Source organism: Triplophysa dalaica, chromosome 11, assembly GCF_015846415.1.
Source record: "Triplophysa dalaica isolate WHDGS20190420 chromosome 11, ASM1584641v1, whole genome shotgun sequence".
Lineage (NCBI taxonomy): Eukaryota > Metazoa > Chordata > Actinopteri > Cypriniformes > Nemacheilidae > Triplophysa > Triplophysa dalaica.
The window spans coordinates 12284351-12309588 of record NC_079552.1 but is presented as its reverse complement, the minus strand read 5'-3'; the positions used below and the strand labels follow the sequence as shown (position 1 = coordinate 12309588).

The 25238-nt window shown below is 38.2% G+C and overlaps 3 protein-coding genes across 6 annotated transcripts in view; all 3 read left to right on the top strand.

The window, feature by feature from the left end:
* The first annotated feature begins 1850 nt into the window (after positions 1 to 1850).
* chchd1 (coiled-coil-helix-coiled-coil-helix domain containing 1) lies at positions 1851 to 3813 on the top strand. The gene is made up of 3 exons (XM_056760977.1): positions 1851 to 2121; positions 2498 to 2616; positions 3025 to 3813. Exons 1-3 carry the CDS (start codon positions 1983 to 1985, stop codon positions 3127 to 3129), a joined length of 363 nt encoding a protein of 120 aa, XP_056616955.1. The 5' UTR covers positions 1851 to 1982; the 3' UTR covers positions 3130 to 3813.
* Positions 3814 to 5262: 1449 nt separating this feature from the next.
* Positions 5263 to 18424, top strand: si:ch211-51a6.2 (neurotrypsin). Of its 2 annotated transcripts, none has more exons than XM_056760779.1 (14): positions 5263 to 5473; positions 7111 to 7156; positions 10801 to 11043; positions 12051 to 12189; positions 12287 to 12465; positions 13669 to 13816; positions 14422 to 14600; positions 14736 to 14877; positions 15043 to 15257; positions 15339 to 15480; positions 15564 to 15842; positions 16363 to 16485; positions 16654 to 16934; positions 17024 to 18424. In XM_056760779.1, the coding sequence occupies exons 1-14, from the start codon at positions 5468 to 5470 to the stop codon at positions 17341 to 17343; spliced, it is 2442 nt and encodes an 813-aa protein (XP_056616757.1). In that variant the 5' UTR covers positions 5263 to 5467; the 3' UTR covers positions 17344 to 18424. The 2 variants fall into 2 exon arrangements, with proteins under 2 accessions (XP_056616757.1, XP_056616756.1); XM_056760778.1 differs by having other exon boundaries at positions 5263 to 5594.
* Positions 18425 to 19109: 685 nt separating this feature from the next.
* The window catches only part of zswim8 (zinc finger, SWIM-type containing 8), a 36793-nt gene continuing 30664 nt past the window's right edge, over positions 19110 to 25238 (top strand). For 2 of the 3 annotated variants that reach the window (XR_008908407.1, XM_056761308.1), the window contains exons 1-3: positions 19110 to 20812; positions 24444 to 24597; positions 24785 to 24879. Coding sequence is in view for 2 of the 3 variants with exons in the window: in XM_056761308.1 (XP_056617286.1) it covers positions 20635 to 20812; positions 24444 to 24597; positions 24785 to 24879 (427 nt within the window). In the remaining variant the exon portion in view is untranslated. The remainder of the gene's footprint in view (positions 20813 to 24443; positions 24598 to 24784; positions 24880 to 25238) is intronic. The other variant, XM_056761307.1, reaches the window with a different exon arrangement.

Below are 25238 nucleotides of genomic sequence, written 5' to 3'. Positions count from 1 at the left end.
ATGACCTCTAGTTGGTCTGGTGTGTTTGTGCAGTGCATGCAGTCCATTGATCTCCATCTCATCAGATGAGTCTGCCACTGTGACTTTAATCGTTGCTAGAAAACACAAATAAAAATTATTTCATGAAACTGAATTAAAGAGATGAAAGTAAATGGATGGGAGGAGAGATCTGTTTAAAATTACGAATGAGAAATAAAATACAATCCCAATGTAAGCATCTCTTTTGTCCGATAGCCCAGGCTTAGTTCTAGGACAAATGCGGCTTTGTCAGGCTTGTTGAATGAAGCTTGAGATTAATTGTTTCACAGAATGATTTATAATTGTGGACTAAAGAATTTTAAAGAATGCAAAGTCTCACCAAAAGGAAGAAAAAATCTGAAAAAGAAATTATTTTACACGCTATTGAGTTAAATTCAGTCAAGCAAAGGGAAGCAGGGAAGGTCAGAGATCAGGGACGGGTATCTTTGTCTTTTTGGTATTGTCCACATCAACAGATTCTGCTGGCACACCAAAAACCGATACAGACAAAAACTCCATTAAACAGTAACTCGGTTCTCAGAGCTAGATTTCCAGTGCAAAATGATGTTTCTTTATAATATGCTTTATAATGTATTTCCATGCATTTCATTTTAAATTTGCTCAGTCCTGAGGCAAATTTAAAATAATCACTGTTTCTCGCCACTGATTTGTCACTTGGTGTTAACCTGCTGAAATTGTGAAACGGTCTATTTACTTTACTTCACTCATAATCCTGAATCTTGATATACAAAATCAATGTTACAGCAAGCTTATGATTCTGAGTTGTTCCAGTTTATGATTCGGAGTTATTCCGGCTGACCTGAAACTCAGCTTTTACACAACGTACCCCTTTAACAAACATGCAGAGACAAAGTCAGAATACCAAAGCAGATCTGAGTACCTGATACACCCTGACGTTCACTCAATGTTTCCAAATGTAATAAGTTGATGCCATTCTATATTTAATTTACACTTACAGTAAAAAAAACACCTTGATGCACACGTCCTAGAAACACTTATGGCATGATTTATCATTAGTCAACCTCATTTCAATCTGTAAAAATCTACCACTCCTTATGAACAACACTAGGTCGAATTTACAACAGCTGCTCGAGAAAACAGGAAACAACAGGAAATGCCTGTATATTTATAGTTTCAATTTGTCAATAAAACTCTCTCTATCTCTGCATGTTTTAACTGGCTCTGAAGGAAATATATTTTAATGATATTTTGAAGATATTTTTCAAACATTTTTTGATTGAGAACATCACACGGCTATTCAGATATCGCAACAAAATATTTTATGTTGTTTACATTTTATTCGGTCAATTGTTTGAAATCTTAACTTGAATGTAATTGAGACTAATGCCCAAAACGTTTTTTTCATTATTAGATTTGTTCTGGCTTGTCTTGTACTGTCACGTTTGCTGTTCAACCATGTCCTGAGTAAAACCTTTACTGGAAAACCTGCATCCCCCAAAGGCAATAGTGCATGTCCAGCTTTTGTTACAGATATAGAGTTGGTCAAAAATAGTGTAGTAACTTGTCCACACCAACAGGATGTAATTTAATGTGTAAGAAACACGAAGATTCATATACTGAACTGCAGTTTGACGAAGAATAGCTTCCTTAAAATCCATGGAATTCAAATTATGCATTCTTTCAAACTATTAAATAATAACACAACGTAATCATTTTAAATGAACATACGTATTAATATTATAATTCCGTAATAATAAATGTCCAGTATTTAACAAACAAACAGAACTCACGATACTTTCACGACAGTATCTGCTGTGGTAACCACGACAACAGGAAGGGACCGCTTTCCGGCAGAACATGGCGACTTCCATATGAGGACGTAAGGAGAACACGACGGTGACATTTAAATGAGTGTAATCGGTACTGTTACATACGATTTCACTTATAGCTTGAGTTTGGTGTTTGTGAAGTGACATTATAATATGGCGATGCAAAGTGGATCTGTGATTCAAGAGAAAGTCGCGAAACTGTTAAGCAGACAGCAGGGCAGACCCGTCCTGAGACCCATCAAACCTCTGGCGCTGAAGAATGAGGTCGCCAATCGAAGACTGAGGAAAGGAGGTTAGGTTAAGCTTTTAATGTCACAGCAAACCATTATATCATACTTTATCAGTTGACGTGGTCGGAAATAATATGCTGCTAACTCTTGGTTTTAGACTTACAGGTGATTTTAAAGGGGATTGTTATGAATGTAGAGGTGTTTTCTCTATATATATCGTGAATACAACTATAAATATGATTTTCTCTAAACATTTGTTAACATTGTGCTTTAATTTTATTGTTTTATATGTTTTTAAAGCATATAAGAACATTCAAATGCATTGAAAGTTATGTGGCCTCACATTGCCCGAATATAATTCACTTATAAACATTAAAGATCTGATCTAATGCCTTGTTTGCCATGCACTTACATTATGACATGCAATCTTTATTACAGAGGCCACGTGTGTTACAGAGATGTCATTGGTGATGGCTTGCTGGAAACAGAATGACTTTAACAACACAGTCTGCTCTAAAGAAGTGACAGCTTTCTACACATGTGTGGAAAAGACCCAGGTACAGCAGACATGCTAACACAATCCTCAGACCTCAGGAAATCCTCAAACAAGTGTTTGAAGAATACTTGAGACCGGATAATTTGAAAGAATGACCTCAATTTTGTCATAAACAAAGTCATTACAAACACACTTACCACTTCCCAATGTTGTTTCCTGCCAGACCACTAATTTTTGCCTCAATCATTGTTTGTTTCCATGTTAACGTCATCCTAACGCATCTGGCAATATCATGTTACCTCTAACACCCTTTTAGGTGTATCTTTACAGTTAAATGGAATGTATTTTTTAAGCAGTTATTGGCCATTTTTCTTATAGAAACCTCGCTGGTTGAGAGATTAAAATTGTGTATAAAAACATGCCGTATTGTGTTTTGAATAGTTATATTGCTTCATGATTTCACTTTCAGGCCCAGAACAAGGCCAGCGGAAAGCAGGGAGGTCAAGGTCGACTTTTGCCAAAGGAAGCAACTCTCTTATTGAAACGATATCCCAACCTCTCTGGTGAAATCTAGCACCCCATACCACCGCTCAGGCAAAGAATGGACATAATCTGTGATGTAAAGATGGGGACTTTAGACTGAGTGCAGGACTGGGAGTGTCTGGCCAAGCCAACTGATGAGATCCATTCCTGGAAAGGCTTTCTAAAAAAAATAAAACTGTTTGTCGCAGAGACTCAATCTCTGCCAAAAGTAATTTGTCACAACATCAGCAGATGTTCACAAATCAAATGAGCTGCATTCACAAGGTTGTGAAGGCACTTCTGTTGATTGGAACATTTTACTGACTTCGTCTAAAAAGCACAAAGGATCACTTATTTAGTTCCAGGCGTAAATGTAATTCTTTTGAGAGCTTCTATAGTCGCTTGCTGAAATAACTGTCTCGGTTTGTATCCACATTACTCTCTTTGATAATGTGGATGTTATAGATTTTTATTGGTCACTTTTTTTGTGTCTCCACTGAATAACTGAGCTGTGACCTGTGCAATCAAACAGATTTTTTTTGCTAATTGTCTTCCTGTTTCATGCAATGTCCACCATATCATTTGCCTCAGACAGCCGTTTCCATTTATCAGAAAATAAAGATAATAGAAACAAGTGGATTATGTTACATGCCAGGACAAAGTGAATCAGTTTTAACCATGAAACTTTGCAGTAAAGATTGTAATAGCTTATTAAATAAATTGAGTTATAAATGTATTTGTGTTCATATGATATGCTGTGTTTTGGTTGTTTTGAAATTTAGTTGAACTTAGTGGCCTTGAATTGGTTTAGTTTCTCGTAATGTAATTTAACCATGGCCGTTTCACCCTGTGATAACATAGCCAACCATTTCCTTAGGCTGTCTATCTACTGTTGTCTGCAGAGTAGTTCCCAAAGGAAATGCCGTCTGGTATGTAAAGCCTCCTCAATCAAGACCTTGTGACTGCAACAATGGACAACAGGACAAATTGCAAAAATGAGTTAAGTAACACTGGACTGCCAAAAATACTCTACAGGACTACAACAAAAATAGCTGTGGTTTGCACAGATTGATATTTCCGTCTGTATAACTCCTAAACCTAATTTGAAATCCTTCAAAGTGTGTTCTTATGACCTTTTACTTTGATACATAAATCAACCTCTTATACTCAGTATGGCTTTAATAGTATTTCCATCAAGCCGTTCCAGTCTCCGTTTTAAGCATGTTCTGTATATAAACCAGATCAACACTCCCAGAAGAGAGTGTGGATAGATGCAGCCAAGCAATGCAGCCACTCCTTTGTGAATCAGATAAGGGAAATTAATGCTGTTATCATTTGTTGTTTTAGTGCCTTGGTGCTTGATAAAGTGATCTTTGAGCTAAAATAATGATAAGTTGAAAAAACAGTTGTTATCCTCAGGTGCCAAAATTCATGTTCATGCAAAGTAGTGATGTAAGACTATACCAACTCATTCCCATTGTACCAGAGAGAGCAAATCTACCTCTTTGAAAGTATATGCAATAAATGTTGTCCCTCTTCACAAATGAAAACCAAATAAATATTGCACAAAAGTGAACTGATCCTGCAGATGAAAGTGAATTCAAGTGTGAAGAAGGTTGTATTGTATGTAGGCCTGTACCATGTTTAACTGTGGTTTGGGTTAAAAGGATTATTTAATCTTTTATCGCATTACATGTAAGTGATGATATGTATACACATGTTGTTATCCTTTAGTGGATCTGTATGAATTGTGAACATTGTGTACTCAAGCGCTTGTGTACACAGGTGAACAATACAAGGCAAGGTGACCTGTGGGCGGATAATAACAGCATTTATGTTAAAAAAAATTATAGAAACGACTCACCTCACGGAACTTTCGTTAAATATGAACAAATGGCTTTGTATTGATGGGTAATGTATCCCGCTCGTCAGCACATTATACAATTAAAAACAGTATCGAAAGGTTTCAATTTTGTACAGTTTTAAAAAGTAAAACTAAACCATTTGCATATAAATATCACATAAAAATATTATAAAGGTTTTTATAGAACAGCGTAAGCTACTAAATCTTTTAGAGCTGGTTTTATTTGTTTCGCGCGAGCTACTGTGACGCCCATAGGCTACTGCACGCTATGAGCGGCGCTTTAATGGTTTATTTCCGACAGTCGTCTCTAGTGTGTTGTGGTGAAGACTATCAGCGGTGTCTCCTTTCACTGTTACCTCCTGACGAGTGAACGCAAATCTCAGACCCCAACATGGGAAGGGTGTCAGACGTTTTCACGGACTTTTATGAGTTTAGATTATGTGCATTCGTTCTGTTTCTTTCGTCCTTTTTCAGCAACACCAACTATTAAAACATCTGAGATGAGACAGCGTCGCGCTATCATTGTATGAAGGTAAATGGACCGTTGACGGCGATGATGGGACAGTTGTGCTCGATGTATGGTCAATGACAGGATGGATATCAGTGGGATCTTCTCTTTTATCTTTTATTTCTCAGTCTGTGTCTATGGCGAGGTATGTAAGAGCGCACTTTTAACGTAGACTACGAGTTTTCCTCACAAACTGTGATTGATTGGAAAAGGTTACGAAATTATTATTCGTATTATTAGTTTGACTTTAAGATGTGAATGAAAGTTGACAGCATTATTTATTTGTGTCTAGAGTGCACTTTGACGCCCATTGATTCCGTATGTGTATCCTAATCCATCATCAATGACACTTCTTGTGAAAGTGTGTCACGTCACGTGAATATGTAATTGTTTATTAGTATCTTTTGGACTGAGGTGTACTTTGACCCTCGTTGAATGGGATTTAAATTATCCGCTTGTATTAGGTGAGCCGTGAGCATTTTTGCGTGCATTATTCTTCCACACAGTTTGTTGCAGGTTATTGATTTTAAAATAAACGATTTAACTATTTTTGGTCCTTATAGTCTATTATTAAAAATAATTAAACAAACATTGGAGCATTTATGGTATGCTACGTGTGGAGAGACCTGTGGAAACACTTAATATTTTGAAGAACCGTCGCTGTGCCCAAACAACGCAAATTAAAAAAGTTTCATCGCAATTATTCTTGTCTCTTTGTTAGAGCCTGAAGGCACAAGAGTCAGTCTACACAATGACGCACCCCGCCAAAACAAGAGCGCTCCCATTATAATAAATACACTGCAGACGCACGCGTCGCGTCGCCCGCTCGAAGCGCAGTCAGCGTGTGGAGATTTTTTATCACATCTAGCACACTGTGGCTGTCACGTAATGACTCGATGGTCCTGAAAGTATTCTTTGATCTCAGCTGAAACTGCCACAGCATTTGACTTTTCCATGTCGTAAAGCAGCGGATATTTTTAAAAGCTCTCATTAAGGGCAAAATCCTCAGCTTTAACTCACCACTACAAGAACTAACGAAAATTTAAAAGGCTTACACGTACACCAAAGTGTAACACATCATGTTAAAGTCAGTGCTCGAATTGATCCAAGTTTTATGGGGGGTCCCCCTCATAAGACTTTTTTTGGGGTGGGGGTTAGTCTCGCAATCTACAATTTATACAAAATACACAACATATCTGATTATAATATGCATAACTATAAACTATTATATTTAAAACAGGCTTACATAGAAGAACAGGCTTCTTTCACTGTCCTGCGCTTAGCGGTCCTTAAAGAGACACAACTAGCCCATAAACAAACTTAATATAAATTATTGTAAATAATTAATTTACAAAATTTACCACATCCATTGCATGAATTTAATCACATTTGTCATTATTATTTTTACTCAAATAGGAATATCTGAGGGACCCCCCAAAGTCCATTTTTTACTTCTTAAGGGGGTCCCACACGCCTTATGGGGGATCCCGGGTCCCCCCAGCCCCCCTTAAATTCGAGCACTGGTTAATGTCACAAATCTTGTGTGATTGTTGTTTTAATTGACTGTATAGCTTGTTTTTTAAATGGTACTTGAAGGTATTTACAGAAAGACTGGTACTTTGTTTTAGTGAGAGAAATTAGTTGTCTTGTTTGTTCCTCAGGCAGGACCAAATGTTGCCTACCTGAATACACTGCTGGAGAGCTCAGGTATGCAATTTTACTATTCCTTTGACTCTGGAATGTTTTTATTTAGGCCTGCCTCATATTGTTCACAAGAACTGGCAAAAATCTTTCCACCATCTCAATTGCGTGGAAAATGTATTTGTGCAACGTATTTATCATTAGTTGTTGCTGGAATGCTACGGTGTATTTTTCTAGTTAATAGTATCTCTTTCAGTGCCAAAAAACACATCCCTTCTTGGCATTAGTTGTTTTTTTCAGCACTGACTGATGCAAAGCTATACTCTACTGTGAGCTGTATTCATTGATGCTTCCCTACGGCAAATTAAACGAAACAGTCAACCGCAACAATCACTTCTCAGACAAGATTACATCTGCGAGAAACACATATTGAGTTCGCTTGCAATATGACCTTAAACACAAACACTTACTGGTGACAGTGAATGGATGTGAAACAACCGTGGCATTGATGGGATCTGAAGAGTTTGAGAATGAGAACTAATTTGGAATTGAAAACACTACTGCTTTTACACATTTCAAGTGTCATATTCACGTTATTGCTTTCTGTGACTCCCAAGCCTGGACAGGTTTGCGAGCTGACATCCTTAGGGCAGGATGCTGAAACGCATTTAGCCTTCCAACTGAACTGTCAGTCTAATCCCAGTTCGTGCTGGGGCAGAGATTCTTTTATGATCGCCTCCTCTAGATTCATTTTACTTTTCTTAACCTCTACAATTAAATTCCTCATATGTTCGCTTGTGATATTTAACGTCACTGGTGGTTGGTACTGCGATGTTTAACTGTAATGCCATGGGAAATAAAAGCAGAACGCTACACTGATTCTATTTCAGCAAACTGCTTTATTTACAGATCAATGTACAGTTTGAAACATGAGCTCTCACGTGTGTGTACAAGAAAAGATTTGTTGAACTGTGATTATACAAGAATGGAAATCATTTGTAATGCCTAAACAAGTTTTTAAACCTGTTAGAGGTGTGTTGGGCTTATTTTTACTCAAAATTGTGTTCAGAAGGACAGTATAGCCAAAGCCATTATAAAAAAAATCTACGTAATTTTTCTGCTAATACACTTACAGTATGTATTGTCAGAGCAAGTTAAATGTTGCACATATTCTCTTGGTGTTATTTCCATACACATTTGTGACCCTGGATCACAAAACCAGTCTTAAGTAGCACGGGAACATTTTTACTAAAAGACAACAATACATTGTATGGGTTAAATTGATCGATTTTTCTTTTATGCCAAAATCATTAGAATATTTAGTTAAGATCATGTTCCATGAATATATTTAGTAAATCCAACCTTGAATATATAAAAAATGATTTTTTGTGAGTGTATGGCCTGCTACAGCACCTTTGTTGATCAACTTCATAGGCAATTTTTTCAATATTTCGTTTTTTTTGCTCCCTCAGATTCCAGAGTTTTTGTTGTATCTCTGCCAGATATTGTCTTATCCTAACAACCCATACATCCATAGAAAGCTTAATTATAAGCTTTCATATTATGTAAAAATCTCAATTTCAAAGAATTGACCCATAAGACTGGTTTTGTTGTCCAGGGTCACATTTTATAATTATAAAGTCCTCTACATTGTAAAATAACACAATCTGAAATACAGTACATATTATCCAAAAATCTATTTATTTTAGCTTCTTGGTAAAGATTACTTTTTTGAGGTGCCTCCTTGCATGTTTTTTAACCGGTACTATTGTAATGCTATTGTAATGTTGGCTGCATTTACTATCCGGTCCAACTCATCCATTTAAAATGGAAAAGGATATTTAATCCCGTAGATCAGAAAGGTTTTCGACCATAAAAAGCACCGATTATTTTGGTGAAGTGTGTCAATGCTTTTCATTGATGTTTTACACTTTTGAAAACAGGTGCTAATCTCTGAAAATCCTTATTTGATATTATGTACAGTTCAAATCTTAAATACCGTTATGATATAACTTTTTTTTTTGGTTTGGTAGCGGTCAAATATATATGGCATCCTCTTCTGCTCCCATTTAAATCAAGATAATTATAAAAACAGCTTACAGTGGAAAGAAATGCAATACTCTTCTCATATTATAAATACTCAGTGCTTGTCAATAACGTGGAATGTGGAATGATACTGTGTCAGGTTTCTTTCAGTGTGTTGTTTACAAGAATGTTTGTAATGATGACAAAAGAGTGTAACAGAGTCTCAGTCTGACTCTCCATCTTTACGTGTTGTCTCAGCTAACTAAGTATTTGTCAAAGTGTTCTAGACAAGCAATAACATTGCTGGCCTATTTGCGTGAGTGCAGGTGTGAATACTTTTCTGACATTACCAGTGGAGTCAGTTTGGTCCATAATTCACTGTGCTTATGTACTAAGGTTTTATAAAGGTAAGAGATGGTATCAACTCTCTCCCTGAGGGTTTGCATGTGCCTTGTTTAAAAGAGTGCTGTGCTGACACTAACCTCTGTTTGATCCTGCACAACATCCCTTGCAAATTAAGTCTTATTTCAACACATAACAGTGAAGTCAATGTAACTGGAACACTCTCCCGGCTGACATCAGGGAGGCAAATCCAATAGCGACTTTTAAATCTCTTCTTAAAATGTTTTATTTTAGGATTGATTTTACTATTTGTTTTTGTTTTGTTGTTTTACAAAATGTTTTTTACAAATTGTGTTGTTTTACTTGATGTGATATCTGCTGTAAAGCGCTTTGAGAAAGCAAATTTTATGGCGCTTTACAAAATAAAGGAATTTTTATTCTTATTTCCGACATTTTTAAGTTGCTTGGATTTCAGGAAAAAGGTTATATAGTTATAAATATTTAAATGTATTTTCTGCATCATTAATGGCATCAAACAGAAGTTTCAAACATAACCTCTGTTTTCCATTAGTTGGACAATCCCTTATGAGTTATTTTTAAAAATAACCTTGATTTTTTCAATGTAACCACATCACCCAATGTACAAACTCTTTTTGTGCACTAGTATCATCTTGATGGATGTAAGATTTTTTGTCAATATTTATATTCAATGGACAGTTTTGTGTAAATAAATTATTGGGCCACTTTATATATACATTTTGATTTTCATCACAACTGTTATCGGCTAATGAGTTTAATAATGACTTTTTATTTACCTATATCTAACCCTCACTAAAGCTTTTGCATTTTATAATGTCAATATCACATTATTTATGAAGCTATTTTCCTGTAAAATTGGTCAACTTGTCACTGCAATTTTAGTCTTTCAGGTTTTGCTGTTTCTGGTCCTCACAATGTATGACAAATTCTGATCCAAACTCGCATATCAAACTACCTACAGTAACGGCAAGGGCATTTTCATGATGAGTGACTCATCATAGTGGCTCCTGGAAACTCTTCTTGTTCCAGCAGTGCAGCAAGCTGTCACTACAAACTGCTGTCCTGTATCAATACAATGAACTGAATGGGTTTTCACTCACAGAGTGAAGGTTAAAAACAGAAAGCACCAATAAGAACACATTCAGCTTAGCACAGCTGCAGCTTTAAGATAAAACTCATTTTAATTCATGCTTTTACATTTTTCTCCTAAGTGAGCTGACCTTTTGTCTCGGTATGAAACCTCTGTTATGCCTCTCCAAGTGAAGTCTATTTTGTAGCTAATAAAGTGTATGCGTTTCTCACAGGTCCTCTTTCGTGCTCTGAGGGCTTCACTGAGTCAGGTTATTACAACGGATCAGTGTCCCAGACTGATTCTGGTGCTCCTTGTCTTAAATGGACCGAGTTTCCAGATTACATAAAGCAGTACCCCAACCGGGGACTGGGAAACCACAGCTACTGTAGAAACCCTGATCGTGAATCCAACCCCTGGTGCTTTTACAGGCAGCGGTCAGGAGCCATCGGGTGGGAATATTGCAACTGCCATCAAGGTGAGCCCTACCTTGTGCCTCTTCCAAATTTAGTGATATTTTACAAAAAATCATTTTAATTTTAATAGCTTTTTCATTGATTTGAACATCTAGGGATCTTTCTGGAAATATGGACAAAATATATTTATATGCAACAAAAGTACTTTCTTCAAAATGTCGAGTGGACCAATTTCTGTCTAACCTCATTTGACCTAGACAAGTTCCGACCATGCCGTTGGTGTTTGTTTGTCTAAGTTAATATGAGTACAGCTGTCATTCCCGTCATATAAATCAATAGGTGTTGTCAACAGTAAACTGAGTGACTTTATTGCTGTTGTCACAGCGTACAGAAAGTTTGTCTGTCATCAAATGAGATTCAAGGATTCTGTTTGTCTTCTCTTCTTTATTGTCCTCTATTTATCTTCCCATGAAGCCTTAATTATTATCATCAGAGTCCTGTCATGTATGTTAATCTGTCCATTTGTTAATTTGGCCCACAATCGGAAAGTGTCTCTGCATCTCTTCACACTGGTCTGTCATCGCCTTCCTCCATCTGGGATTCAGTGCTGAGATGGTGCTGTTCTGTCTTTCCTCTCATCTTCTTTCTCCAAGCCAAAACAACACATTTTCAAACTTGATTCAATTAATAAATTCATGTCTGCGAGCATTATGTGGAAACAACATCTTAAGTCACAAGTTTTTACTATCTTGCAGGACACACAGAGTCTATAATCGGTTCACTCCATATATATATAAATATAGGTGGTGATTCACGGCAAGAAAATCTCTTAAGAAAACAATAAATATTATTTGTATTAACATTTGAATGTGATCCAATGGTTGGTAATGCTGCTATTCATACTTGACATGAACATCCATCAACACAACAACATTTTTCACATGAACCTTCCACAGATTTGTCGTCACAAAGAATTTCTCGTTTTGGCTTAAAAATGCTCTTACAATTTACGAAAGGTTTTTTGCTTGTCCAATGTTATAAATTACCAAATATGTATTCAACTGTCCAGGTGCAGCACAGTTGGTGGGAGGTTCGTCCAATAAGAGTGGCCGTCTCGAGGTGTACCTGAATGGCCATTGGGGAGCAGTGTGTGACACCTACCTGACTGACCGAGATGCCAGTGTCATCTGTAGACAGCTGAGACTTGGGTATAAGATGCAAACTTCATTCATTAAAAGCTAGACACTCTTTCTTGATAAATATACAGTATGTGCATTCATTTAATAACCTGTTACCTGCAAACAGTGAAATTGGCACTGCACTGCGGCACTCGTACTTTGGGCCTGGTTCTGGTCTTTTCCACTTTGAACGTCTTGGCTGCCATGGCAATGAAAATTCTCTGCTGGAGTGCCGAAGTAGAAAATATGTCTCTGGTGATTGTAACCATGGCAATGAGGCCGGGGTGGTGTGTGCTGTACCTGAGGGTAAGTTTGTTTTATTTGGGATTTACATCATGATTATTGTACCTACATGTTTATTTGTTTTAGTTACAGTAAACCATGAATTATATTAGATTCTGATATGTGTGTTTAATCTGATTTTTATTTAAAAAGAGGTACTACTTTTTGAACTGTGCATAAATCTTAGTTTCTTTGGATCCAAATGCATAGATACTTGTACAATTTCTCTTTATTAAACAAAGAAAATAATGCAGACATAGCTAAGCCAAAAAATAATAAATCCCTCCCAAAAGTTTTGTATTTACTATGAAAACCAACTGGTGCAAATGTAATTTATACTTGATGAATTAGGTATTACATTATTTGTTGTTATTTTATCGCTGGTTGGAATGCTTTATTCTGACAGGCCAATGACATTTGCAGTTTCGTTATTGCCAGATAATAACCTCTCAAAACCAATAACACATGGTAACCCGGATGCAGCAAAAAAATACTAAAAAATGTGTATAATAATTAAATATTTCACATTTCATTTCCAGAATTTTTTCTCATGTGGCAAGTAACCGTGTAATAAGCGAATCATGTACAAGCAGCCGGCTGTTATAGCGAAATGTTTTGCGATAACAACCAGCAGCCTGTACAATATCCCTTACTTAAGAACACTTGATAGCCCCAAATATACTAAGCAAGGAAGTGTTGTCTTAAAAGTAAAGTAAACGTCATAAAAGTTATCTTTGTTTGATTAAATTTTTAAGACAAATCAGCACGAAGAACAACAGCTGAACTTCCTGTTTCTGGTCAGACTTATGACTTAGGGTTTGCAGGTTATAAGTCTGTTTCTATCTTTGGTACAGTAATCTAGTGTGAAAAATACTTCTGTGGAGCTAAATCAAGACAGAATTAATTTAATGGGAGAGACAGGAGCCGGGTCATAAACAGTGTGCCTGGAGTTGCTGAAACCTGGTCTGGTATATTTAGAGAGAGCTGTGAATTATTCACACAGAAACATTAGAAAGGAAAAAGCAATTTGAGAGCTCTGGGTCTTAATATATGTCGCCATAACACAGACAAGCACCCCCTTCAAAGCATTCATCCATATGACCATGCATAATAGTCAGGTTTTAAGCTTCCGCTTTGAATATGGTGTGAAAGTTCAACTGAAAATTTTCTTCTAGTCACTGTCCACTGCAGTGTTGAACTATCAGTTAATATCATTGTTTTGTTTAGGCAATGGTGCCCCCCTGAGGCTCGTAGGAGGGCTTGAGGATTTCGAGGGGCGAGTGGAGGTGTACCATAATGGGAGATGGGGCGTGATCTGTGATGATGAATGGGATGATATTGATGCTGAAGTGGTCTGCAGGCAGCTTGGAATGGGGTAAATCATAATACAAATATATTATAGATGTGTCTCGTGCGTAAGCAATAAAGTCTCAAAATTAAATTAGTAAGAGCATTGTCAGAATGTTACGGTGTGCCTTTTACATCTTATTATAGAAATGCTTTGCACTGTTTTTTTTAGCTTAAATTGTTTACAAGCTTTAAAAGACACGCTGATGTCATGCACAAATCGAAAGGACAGTCTTTATTTATACACACACATAGTGCGTGAACTTTATTAATATAGATGAATGGAGGGTGTGTTTGAATGATTTATGAGGCAAAAGGATTCACTCCATGAATCTGCAGAGGGAGAGAAAGACACAGATTTTATAATTTGTCATCAATCTATAATACAAACACTAAGGGAACGTACATACATTGTCTACTTGACGTTTTACTGTATCTTACACTGCAAATAGAAATATTATGTCTATGATGGACATTCTAGTTCAGAGCTGTAGTTTTATCCTGTTTTCAGTCATTAAATGTGTATTATTAACTTGCTTCCTACTAGTTACACTTTATTCTTAAGAATTGTACTGAATGTTGGTTGTTGCTTTGATATCAGAATGAATCACAGGCAAATGTGTTTGTTCTCAGTGGCGTGCCAAAGGCGTGGACATGGGCGCACTTTGGACAGGGCACTGGGCCGATCTTGCTGGATGGGGTGCACTGCACAGGAAATGAGCTGTCTCTTGAGGAATGTCCTCATGCACCCTGGGGCCAACACAACTGTGACCATATGGAGGATGCTGGGGTGTCTTGCAACCCATATACAGGTGATGTCATAAACACAGCTTCATACCAGCCTTTTTCGTACAATAAAGTGCAAAATCCTCCCCATCATCCGTTATCTGATTTTTTTGTGTAGATGCATACATTTCTTAACAGTAGATAGATTGATTCTCCTGTAGATGGAGTTTTGCGCTTAGTGGGAGCTGATGGGCCATGGGAAGGACGCCTTGAGGTGTATCACGCCGGAGAATGGGGCACAGTGTGTGACGACAACTGGACGCCACGTCACGCTCAGGTGGTGTGTCGACAGCTCGGTTACAGGTAGTTTACATGGCCAGGTACATGTTTGATCTCGTGAAATCAGGAATGTGTGGTTGCACATTTAGAAATACAGTAACTACTTGATCTAAGTGTTGTTTGCTTCAGTAAACATTTAAAGTTGTGGCTTTGTGATTTGTTGCTGCAATTCTGCTTTGTCTCCAACAGAGGGCGTTGTGAGTTGGCTCCAGATGGGATGTATGGAGAAGGTACAGGAGTGATCCTGCTGGATGAGGTGAAATGTGAAGGGGGAGAAAGTAACCTGCTGGATTGTAGTCATGGGGAGTGGGGGGAACATGACTGCTCTCATAGTGAGGATGTGGGAATACGCTGTGAAAGAGAAGGATATAACAATGAACTTCCTGAACCGGCTCCTGCAACAGGTTTGTATATTTTTTATCAATATATGTACTTTCTTTGAAAAAACTGATATAAGGTGTAACTAGTTTTATTTGTAATCTTAGGTCCCCTGGTGAGGCTGGTGGATGGTGAGAGCCGTAAGGAGGGCCGTGTGGAGGTGTTTATAAACGGCCAGTGGGGTAGTGTGTGTGATGATGGTTGGAATGACATCAACGCAGGAGTAGTCTGCAGTCAACTGGGATTCGTGTAAGCATGTTTCTTTTGATATAAAGGTACAAAACTTCAGATAAAATTGATTGGTTGCCCTTTACTGTCCTTTCCGATATCAGTGGTGTCGCCAAGGCCCGTTCCATGGCTTATTTCGGCGAGGGCCAGGGATCAATTCATCTGGATAATGTGAAGTGTGTAGGGACAGAGGCTTCATTAGGAGAGTGTTCGGCTGTTGGATCAGACGCCAATGACTGCAGGCACAGTGAGGATGCAGGGGTGATCTGTGACTATATCACTGAGCCTGTGAAGGACAGTGTTATGGCAAAGCAGGAGTGTGGTTTGAGACCCAACACACAGAGGCGCAGGAGGAGGATTGTAGGAGGAGACAAATCTCTACGGTAATGAACAATGAACATGATTTAGGTCATGGTTTTAATCTCTAATTGTTTAAATATGCATTGAGTTTACTTTTTAGTTAATGTTTGTTTAATATTGATTATTATCTCATATTGAACTGTTCTCCAATGAGAACAATATATAATTCTTACGTTTACAATTGCAATAAGATGAAAGAGTGACTAATAAGCGTGTTTTAAGTATAACCTGCATGAGCATTTTATTGCTCACTGAAAACGCTATTCGTCTCTTTCACAAGCCAATGTGTTATACATAGCAAACTAAGTTTTGGGTTAAAGGGACAGTTCAACCAAACAGTTCTTGGCCACCATTTACTACCTTAGAAGGAAAAATTGCTTTATAAATTTCTTTGTTCTGTTAAACACAAATGAAGATATTTTGAAGAATGTATGAAAGCAAACAGTTCTTTTTGTATTTTTCCTACTTTGGTTGTTTTCAAGTTTTTCATCATAGGTTAACATTTGCATGAAATTCCAAAAAGCATTTGTGACTGTCATGTAGGGGGGATTGGCCGTGGCAAGTATCTCTGTGGCTGAGGTCTCAATCAAAAGGCACCCATCCGCTTTGTGGAGCAACTCTCCTCAATTCCTGTTGGGTTATCACAGCTGCTCATTGTTTCAAGAGGTGAGAGATACTTTACTGGCATCTAGTGGCTGTATGTGAAACGACAAATGCACCATTACATGTTTTTATTGATGTTAGATTGGTAACAAATGAACATGTTTTAATGCCCGTTTATTGCTGTGTTTATTTGGATGTCACTTTATTCCTGTTTTCTTATCCTTTCTTCAGGTTTGGTTCAGAACCATCCCGGTATGTGTTAAGGCTCGGTGACTACCACACAGAGGAGAGGGACGATTTTGAGCGCACTCTCTCTCCCGAGCGCATCGTCATCCACAGGAAGTACAACAGCCAGGGCTGGGAGTATGATATTGCCTTACTGAAGTTAAAGGGTACTGATGAGAGCTGTGTAGCCTTTAACCCACACACGAATGCAGTTTGCCTTCCGGCTCAAAGCAACAAGAGGGGCAAGAGGCCCATCGCCTGCATTATCACTGGGTGGGGAATTACAGGTACTGCACAATTTTTGAGTGAACTGTCCCAGTGACGTATTGCAAAGAACTTGTTTTAATGTAACTTTCCCTCATGTGGTCTCTGATAGATTCGGAGTATTCCCGAACACTCCTGCAGGCCTGGGTTCCCTTACTGCCCTCCTGGAAGTGTAAAAAGCGTTATGGAAGTCGCTTCACCAGCCGAATGTTGTGTGCCGGCAGCTTGTCCAACCATCGGCGTGTAGACAGTTGTCAGGGTGACAGCGGGGGACCGCTGGTGTGTCAGAGTGAGGGAGGCCACTGGATGCTCACAGGAATCATCTCGTGGGGTCACGGTTGTGGCGACCCCACCTATCCTGGTGTATATACACGAGTCAGCAGGTTTCTGAAGTGGATTGAGAAAGTCACCCAACGCCCTGTCGTAGTGTGATGTGTGTTTGTAATACAAAAGGTTCATCAGCTGACCATTGGCTGGTTTGGTCCCATTTTATGTGTTGCACATTTACTACTTGCACCAATTCAATTCCATTTTCAATTCCACAGGAATGTGAAACAACATATCTCACAAGTAGGTGATATGTGGTCAGATAAGTATTCTTCTGGATTGGAAGCTTTTGCTATTGTATATACATCATTTTGCACTAGTTTGCATGCCATATATGTGGAACATTTGTGGGAGTTCTGCCACCCACCTGTTCCGGATCAGGTTCTTAAATTAAATAACATATTGCACTTACACATTGTTACTCACTAGACTTGTTGTTGTACTGGAAGTTCATAAAGGTAAGGGGGTAAAAAGAAAGGATTCATAAACATTCCGCATGTTATTCTGTTTACAGCTAAACGTCCTTGGTTATGCATATTTGTGGGGATGCAGTTTAGGAAAATTTTCAAATGTGTAGACTGTATGACAATGCATTTGACAAGATGTTCCTGAAGTATCTACTCAAGAGATGATAATCTCAGTAATGGAGTAATCCTCAAATGGATGGGGTGGTGCATAACAAGGTATAATTTCAATCCCAGCAGATAAACATCCTGGGAACAAAATTTGCATTTTAATCATGACTATGGTTTGAGTTTAAAAGTACACCAAGTGTTACCATAGAAATAAATGTAATGCGGGAGAAGGAATTATTTTAAGATATGGGTCAAATCTGCTGATTAACAGATGTGATCTGTTACCATCTGACAGTCACATGATCACAACTTTAAGATGCTTGAGCAATGCATGCTGCATTGGTGTTTCCTCCCTCTCAAAATGTAAAAAAAAAGGTCTAAAGCTATTTCTGCAACCAGGTGTCATTCAGATGTATTATTGTGTTATTTATTTACATAAATTATAGGCTTACCACAGTTTGACGAATGAAATGAGGTACAATAGCAGTATAGTACCTAATAGTCTACTGTTTTATATCAGTTTTCTGTCACACTCAGTCAATTAAATTGTTTACTTAAATTCTTTTGTTATGGCTACACTTTTGTCATTTATTAAACTAATCCCAAATTAAAACATTCATCTACTTATTTAAAGATGTGAAGCAGTCAGGCAAATTTAGTATGGCAGTATAAATGTATAGCGAATCATGCTGCGAGTTGGCATTCATTTTTAGACCAAGTTATCCAAATATTATGTACACTGATTAACTAAACAGCTGTCTTTGTATACGGTTATTTTTATGGACTGAAAAATATGATGGGGAAAGCAAAGAGGCATAGTGTAATATCTAAGCACCATGACATTAGTGATCTGAATCCAACATTATTGTGTATGTATTACATATTAAAAATCTGTCTTCATTGGCCACCCTAATTGAAACATTCAATAAGATTCAGGTTTGAATACAAAGAATTCTTGTAAATGGTCAAACTAAGAAAACCTATTGTGACATACCAATACAACAACACTACATTAAATAAAACTGTAGTTCATTTTACAATGAATATGTCAAATTAATGTTTAGCAGCCTTTTATAGCCTACATTTATAATGCCACCGTTTCAATCTGTTAAACAATAAATAATGCTTTTGCTAACATTTGGTTAAGCCTTTAACTCAAACGCTTGCTCAACTAAATCTTCGTTTTAAATATCATCAAATGAACTCGCGATTTATTGTGCAAGATCGTTGGAGACTCGTTGCTGTTGTTTGACTGCTGCTTGGTTTTAATGTGGAGCGGAAGTGCGTATCAGCTGATGCTGGAGAGCCATCTTCATCTATCCGAGCCGAGGAGAGGAGGGGCGCAGGACAGAGAGAGAGAACAGGGGGATCTCGACTCCAAATTGTCGACTTGAAAAGACATTTTGGATCCGGAGAGCGGTGGCTGTCGAAGGTCGTCGTGGGAAGAGAGAGAACCTTATAAACGGAGGACCAGAAAAGAACCGGCCGGTGTCACGTCAAGCGGATGACAAGCTTTTGCATACAAAGGAGAATAAATATATCGAAGAGGCAAATAACGTTAAATGTGGCATAAAGAGAATTAAATGTTAACCGTGAATGGACGCCTGGACTGGTCGAGGGTTCAGATTTGCAGTCTGATCGTCTGATTTGAACACTGAGCTACTTTGGGACACAAACCTGAGATAAAAAAAAACTGGTCAGTCAGACCTTTGTTTTGGTAACCAGTGTGGCCATAAAAGACTCGGGATAGGGACCAAGGCTTTCGTGCCAAAATATAAAAACAGTGTTATTCCGTCTGGATATATGCAAGGACACAGCATAGTTGCATGTGTAATGGGATGCCACGTTATTTATCGTGATTTTGAACGCAGGAGTCTAAAGGATTTGTGATTTTGGCTAGCCGGAAAGCTAGCAGGCTAACCGAGTAACAGTTAGCCTCTCTGAGTTAGCAAGATACCTCGATCGGCAGGGGCGATTAAACGGCAGATACCGGATTTGTTTTGAGTTCAAATGGATTCATTGCTGCGATTTGGTCTTATTTAAAGAAATATAAACTGAGGCTCACTGGGTTTACTTTTTCCTTTATAGATGTTTTGTTAGCCGTGTGGCTGTTGTGGGACTGAACGCTCAGCTGATAGGACAGATAAGAGATTAAAATACGAGTAAAAAACATTTGAAAAGGACTAAACCTTACTAACATCTGTTGATATGCAAGTAAGAATCTACAGTTCGTGCTGTCAGATAAAACAGCTTTATGTTTAGTTGGCAAAGCCAAGAAAAGCGTTAGGAGGCGATCTTCAGACAACTTGAGAGTTAGTCAGCGTTAAGAGGCCCGTTTTCTTAACATTTAATCAGTAAACAAGACGTTTAAAGAATAAAACCACAGCTTAGGCCCAACGCATACACCTTTGTCGTTTTTGTGGAAAACACTTCGTTACATTTAAAAACTTTATTCAGAAAACACTTGGTTTTAATTTAGTCATGGGTGGTTTAATTAAAACTAGACCAATCTCCACTAACTGACTCCGTGTACGTGATATAAAACAATGGATTAGCGCCACACAACTAGACGGCTGAAGGTTAAACTCGACCGCAGTGATGCGCAAGTGCTTCATTTGGACACCGTAAAATTGTAAGTAAAGAAAGAGAGGCAGCGAGACATCGCAGAGCTCCTCGCACACTGTTTTGGTCGAGGGTGAGTTTCCCCTCCCCCTGCTGTAACTCGCCCTGGTGCGAGTGTCAGTCTCTCAAAACAACAAAAGCCAAGAAGCACATTGAGTTGAGGTCCTCGGTTCTCCGGTAACGGCACACGGCGGATGTGATGGAACTGATGTTCGCCGAGTGGGAAGACGGGGAGAGGTTCTCCTTTGAAGACTCGGACCGTTTCGAGGAGGACTCTCTGTGTTCATTCATATCAGAGGCTGAAAGTCTTTGCCAGAACTGGAGAGGATGGAGGAAGCAGTCTGCCGGTCCAAATTCACCCACTGTGAAGATTAAAGGTAGTGAAATATTTTCTTGGTGTGCTGTGAAGTGCTTGTTGTGCTGTCATTGAAATGTGATCATAGCACCATGCCTTGGTTTGGTTGATCCTTTTGACCTTACAGTGTATTCTTAACTTATGGAAAGGGCTGGCACGTGACTCCCATGTCTAAAACTACAAACTCTAAGTCTCTAACCCTCTCTAAATAGACTTGTTTTGAGCATTTACTTAAGACATAGTTCAGAAAACTCCCTTTTGTAAGCTAAACTTGTGTCAGGGTTCTCACGGGGCATGGAATATCAGCGATTTTTGTTTGTCACATTAAATGTTAGTTTCCATTTATCAAAATGTAATTTTTCTGTACTGTTTTTTTTTTACATGTTTATTTACAAAATCTTTGCATATTGTTATGGTTATCTTCAGCGCCATTTAATTCCCTTCCAGCTTGTCACCTGGCAATCACTTAAGTCAAATGCAGTCACCTGTAGCTCTTAACTAAGGTCAAATGCCAGAAAATGTAAAGAGCTTTGGCTCAAAAACGACAACTTCAAAGACTGGGTTTCATTCATTATAGGTCATGGAAATTCTACTTTTTAGTCCTTGAAAGTCAGGTATTTTAATATTTGGCTTAGAGTGGGAACCCTCTTTTATGCACAAACTCTAGTCTAGTTTCTGTTATCTTATAAGAAAATTATTTTTAATAGATCCTTGTGTTTGGCAGTTCATTCATTGTGCAAACAGAACCTGTTGGGTCTTTGCAAACTTTAAAACAACCCATTTCGGTGTAACTTTAACGTAAGTTGCAACTAAATCTGACACTTTAGCATAACTTTAAAAACAGCAGTGAGTCACATTTCAGTTTATCTGCTTATGCCAAAGAAACTTGTGCCCATTAAAGGGAAAGTTCACTCAAAAGTACAAATTCTGTCAAAGTTTACTCGCCTTCAAGTTGTCCCACATCTGTATAAAAAATTTGGAAGAATGCTTGTAATCAAACTGTTTTTGGACCCCATTGACTACCATTGTAGGACCAATTACTTTATAGTTTTTTATTTGTTGAACACAAAAGAAGATATTTTGTCGAATGTAGGACAACAAACAGTTCTGGGGAACTTTGGAATACCATTATAAGATTTTCCAAATGTTTGGTTAAAAGCATTTGTCCGAATTTCTTTCTTTATGTTCAACTAAACAAAGAAATGTATAAAGGTTTGGAACATCTAGAGAGTGAAGAATTCATTACAGAATTCACATTTTTGGGTGAACTATTCCTTTAATTAGACTCCTGAGCTGTGGATGTGTTGTCAGCTGGAAGGACAGAGTTCTGTGTTGTCAAGAGATTTGTTAGCTGAGTGTTTACCTATGTTGGATGACTTGAAGGAGTTTGGAAAGGGAGTCCTTGTTGTGTGTTGGTAGTAGTGTTCAGAGTGAGTTAGACTTTGGGGGCTGGGTGGAGTATGGGGTTGTAAAAAGAGCTTTGTCCTGTGCAGGGTATTGCCTGTGAGCATAGCGGTTGATAAACATCTGATCTATCTGCTTAATGCCAATGCTCTTGCACAGGCCACTTTGAGACATCAAATCCCCTGCTTTCTATCCAGATCTGTTCCAAAGGTAGACCAAAGCTTGTTTTCTTGGCGCAGGAAGCGAGACTGCACGTTTGCTGAGATGTGGTTGTTTATATAGAACACTGTGAGTTTGGTGTCTTTGTTCTCTCGTTGTCGGGCACCGGGACGGCGGACCGTGCATGAGAGACCGTCTCACCTATTTACTGGCTAACAAAAAACTAAGATGTCTAGCAGACTATGTTAAGTCCTGTGAAGTTGGTCACCATGGTTATGTCAGCCAAGACTGGCTATGAGTGTGCCACCTGATTAATCGGGATCACGCACGCGTATTGTTGCCGAGCAGCTGTTTGTTGGCTATACTTTAATGAGTCACCTGTCCCAAGTGTAGTTTCTATGACTCCCACTGTCGGTCTGTAACGTATGCTTGTGTCATGTCGTGCTCTTTATTATTCATCAAGTTAGTTTACAGACTTGTTTTTGGTTTCAGAACGGTTTAAGCTTATGTGGGTGTCGGCTAATGGCGTGGGTCTATTATTTGATCATGACACATTTCTATGCCCTTTTAGAGGGATGTTACGATTTACTCTGATACTGATCTCGCAATACAATTTATTCACAATTTATTTTTTACCAGATGAGTTGAGACAAATTAGAATGAACATCTACCCTTGTATTATTTCTCAAATGCTGCACATTTCTTTGTAAAATAAAAATATTATGTCAAAGAACAATACTAAACTGCAATTTTAAAATGAATTCAGAAAGCAAAAAAAATTAACAATACAATAAAAGTCTCTTTAAAGAAGTCATATCGCACAAATACGTGTTTTTCTGTGTCTTCGGTGTGTTATACGTTGCCCATGCATGTATAAGACAAGTAAAATTGAAAAAGTGAAAGTGTCTTGACAAGAGAAAATACAACGTTTTTAACCTTAAATCGTGTATAGACATTGCACAACATCTAAAACGAGCGATAATATTAGTTTTACATGTGTCATCTGACTCTATTCATATAAACAAACTAAGAATCTGCCCAAGTTTGCAAGTGATTAAATTAGATTGGTTTAAGTGTATGAATTGAGTTGATTAAATTTTTTTGTAAATTTAGTGCAATCCACACCACAACAAGTGAACAAAATGTTGAGATCGCCTTTAACTAATAGCCATGTGGTTAGTGTGACGACATATAATGCCAGTGCACTTGTGGCCCCACCTGAGTTCTCGAGTGTCCTTTACCGGTCCCATTCCTCTGACTCCATCCAATGCTTTGCTGTCCGTTCGCCACTGTCCTTTTAAATTAAAGGCAAAAGGTCCTCTAAAATAAATATATATATCAATTTCTAAAGCTTTTGCATTTTGAATGTGAAACTACATCGCTTTTATAAAACGCCCTCTTATAAGTTATCATAATGACCTCCTGATGTTGGTTTTAGTTTCATGGACAGCGGTAATATCTTATAAAGCAGTTATGTGCCGGTAGACACCTGGGGCTCATAACAGAAAATGAAGAATTTGTAAAATTAGGAGCATTGATGCCAAATGGCACGACCTGACCTTTCTTTTGGTTTTTCCATCAGGGATTTATCTTAATCTTCTGAATTTTTCTTGTATAAATGAAAGTTGCATCTAAATCTTGTGGCTGAGTTTACTTTAGACACAAAGTATTGTTGCTCTTGATGGATGTCTGGTCTGAGTGTTTTTCATACTTTCAGCTTGGCCACTCTTATCTTTTGTTGGAGGAAATTGGTGACTCGAATCCAGAGCCCTGCAGGATACTAGACCCCCACGCTACCCCCCACCTCTCAGCAGACAGCATTTAGTCCCAGTTGGCAGCTGTCCTGTTTTCTCTCCATTTAGCCTTGAGTGTATAAGAACAATCTGGCTTTGAAACAGAGCAGCGTGCTTGATATCTTGAAGCTCAATTCTCAGTCCTGTTCAATTTGTTGGAAACATCTTCTGTATACTGCGCTAATTTTTGTAAATACTATTATTTAAACTGTTTGACTGTGACTGTTTGATTTTACAACAGAGCGGCTTTGAAAGCGTTGATCGTGCATTGACAGGTGTGTTTTACTTGCTTTATAGATGGTCAGGTCATCCCTCTGGTGGAGCTCTCAGCCAAACAGGTGGCATTTCATATTCCGTTCGAGGTGGTGGAAAAGGTCTATCCTCCCGTTCCTGAGCAGCTGCAATTGAGAATTGCATACTGGAGCTTCCCAGAGAATGAAGAGGACATCAGGTTAAAACTCCTTTTTTTTGCAGGAAGTTTATTCCATGGTCCTACATTTGGAGTTTTATAGTGAGACAAGGGGAACACCAGATTACCATTTAGATTAATTTTGGAACCACAGCATTTCTATAATACATTATGGCATGGCAAGATGTGTAAATGGTGCTTTAATCCTCCCCTTTTCTTGTCTTTGCAGATTATACTCATGTCTGGCCAACGGCAGCCCAGATGAATTTCAGCGCGGTGAGCAGCTCTATAGGGTGAGAGCTGTGAAAGATCCTCTGCAGATAGGTGAGAAACCATTGACATCCCACACACATCCACCAAAAGCATTAACCACACCCAACACATATTTCGGTCAAGAGTGCTGTTTCAAACTAAGTCCCTTGAGGTAATTTGCTCTTCTGCATTGAGAGAATTATTATCAATCCTAAAATTATTTCAATCCCGTTCCTGTATGCACAAAAACTGAATAAACCGTTTAGTTTCCCCACCTGTCAGGTTTTTGGCTTTGGTTTGCACAAATGTGTTTTTTAAAGCCTGAGGAAGTATCAGAGGCATGGCACATAAGGTTGAGTGTATGTGTGAGTGGTCAGTGCACAGGCTGTATGAATGAACGCTGTTGTTGGACGGCATTCATTCACATGGGG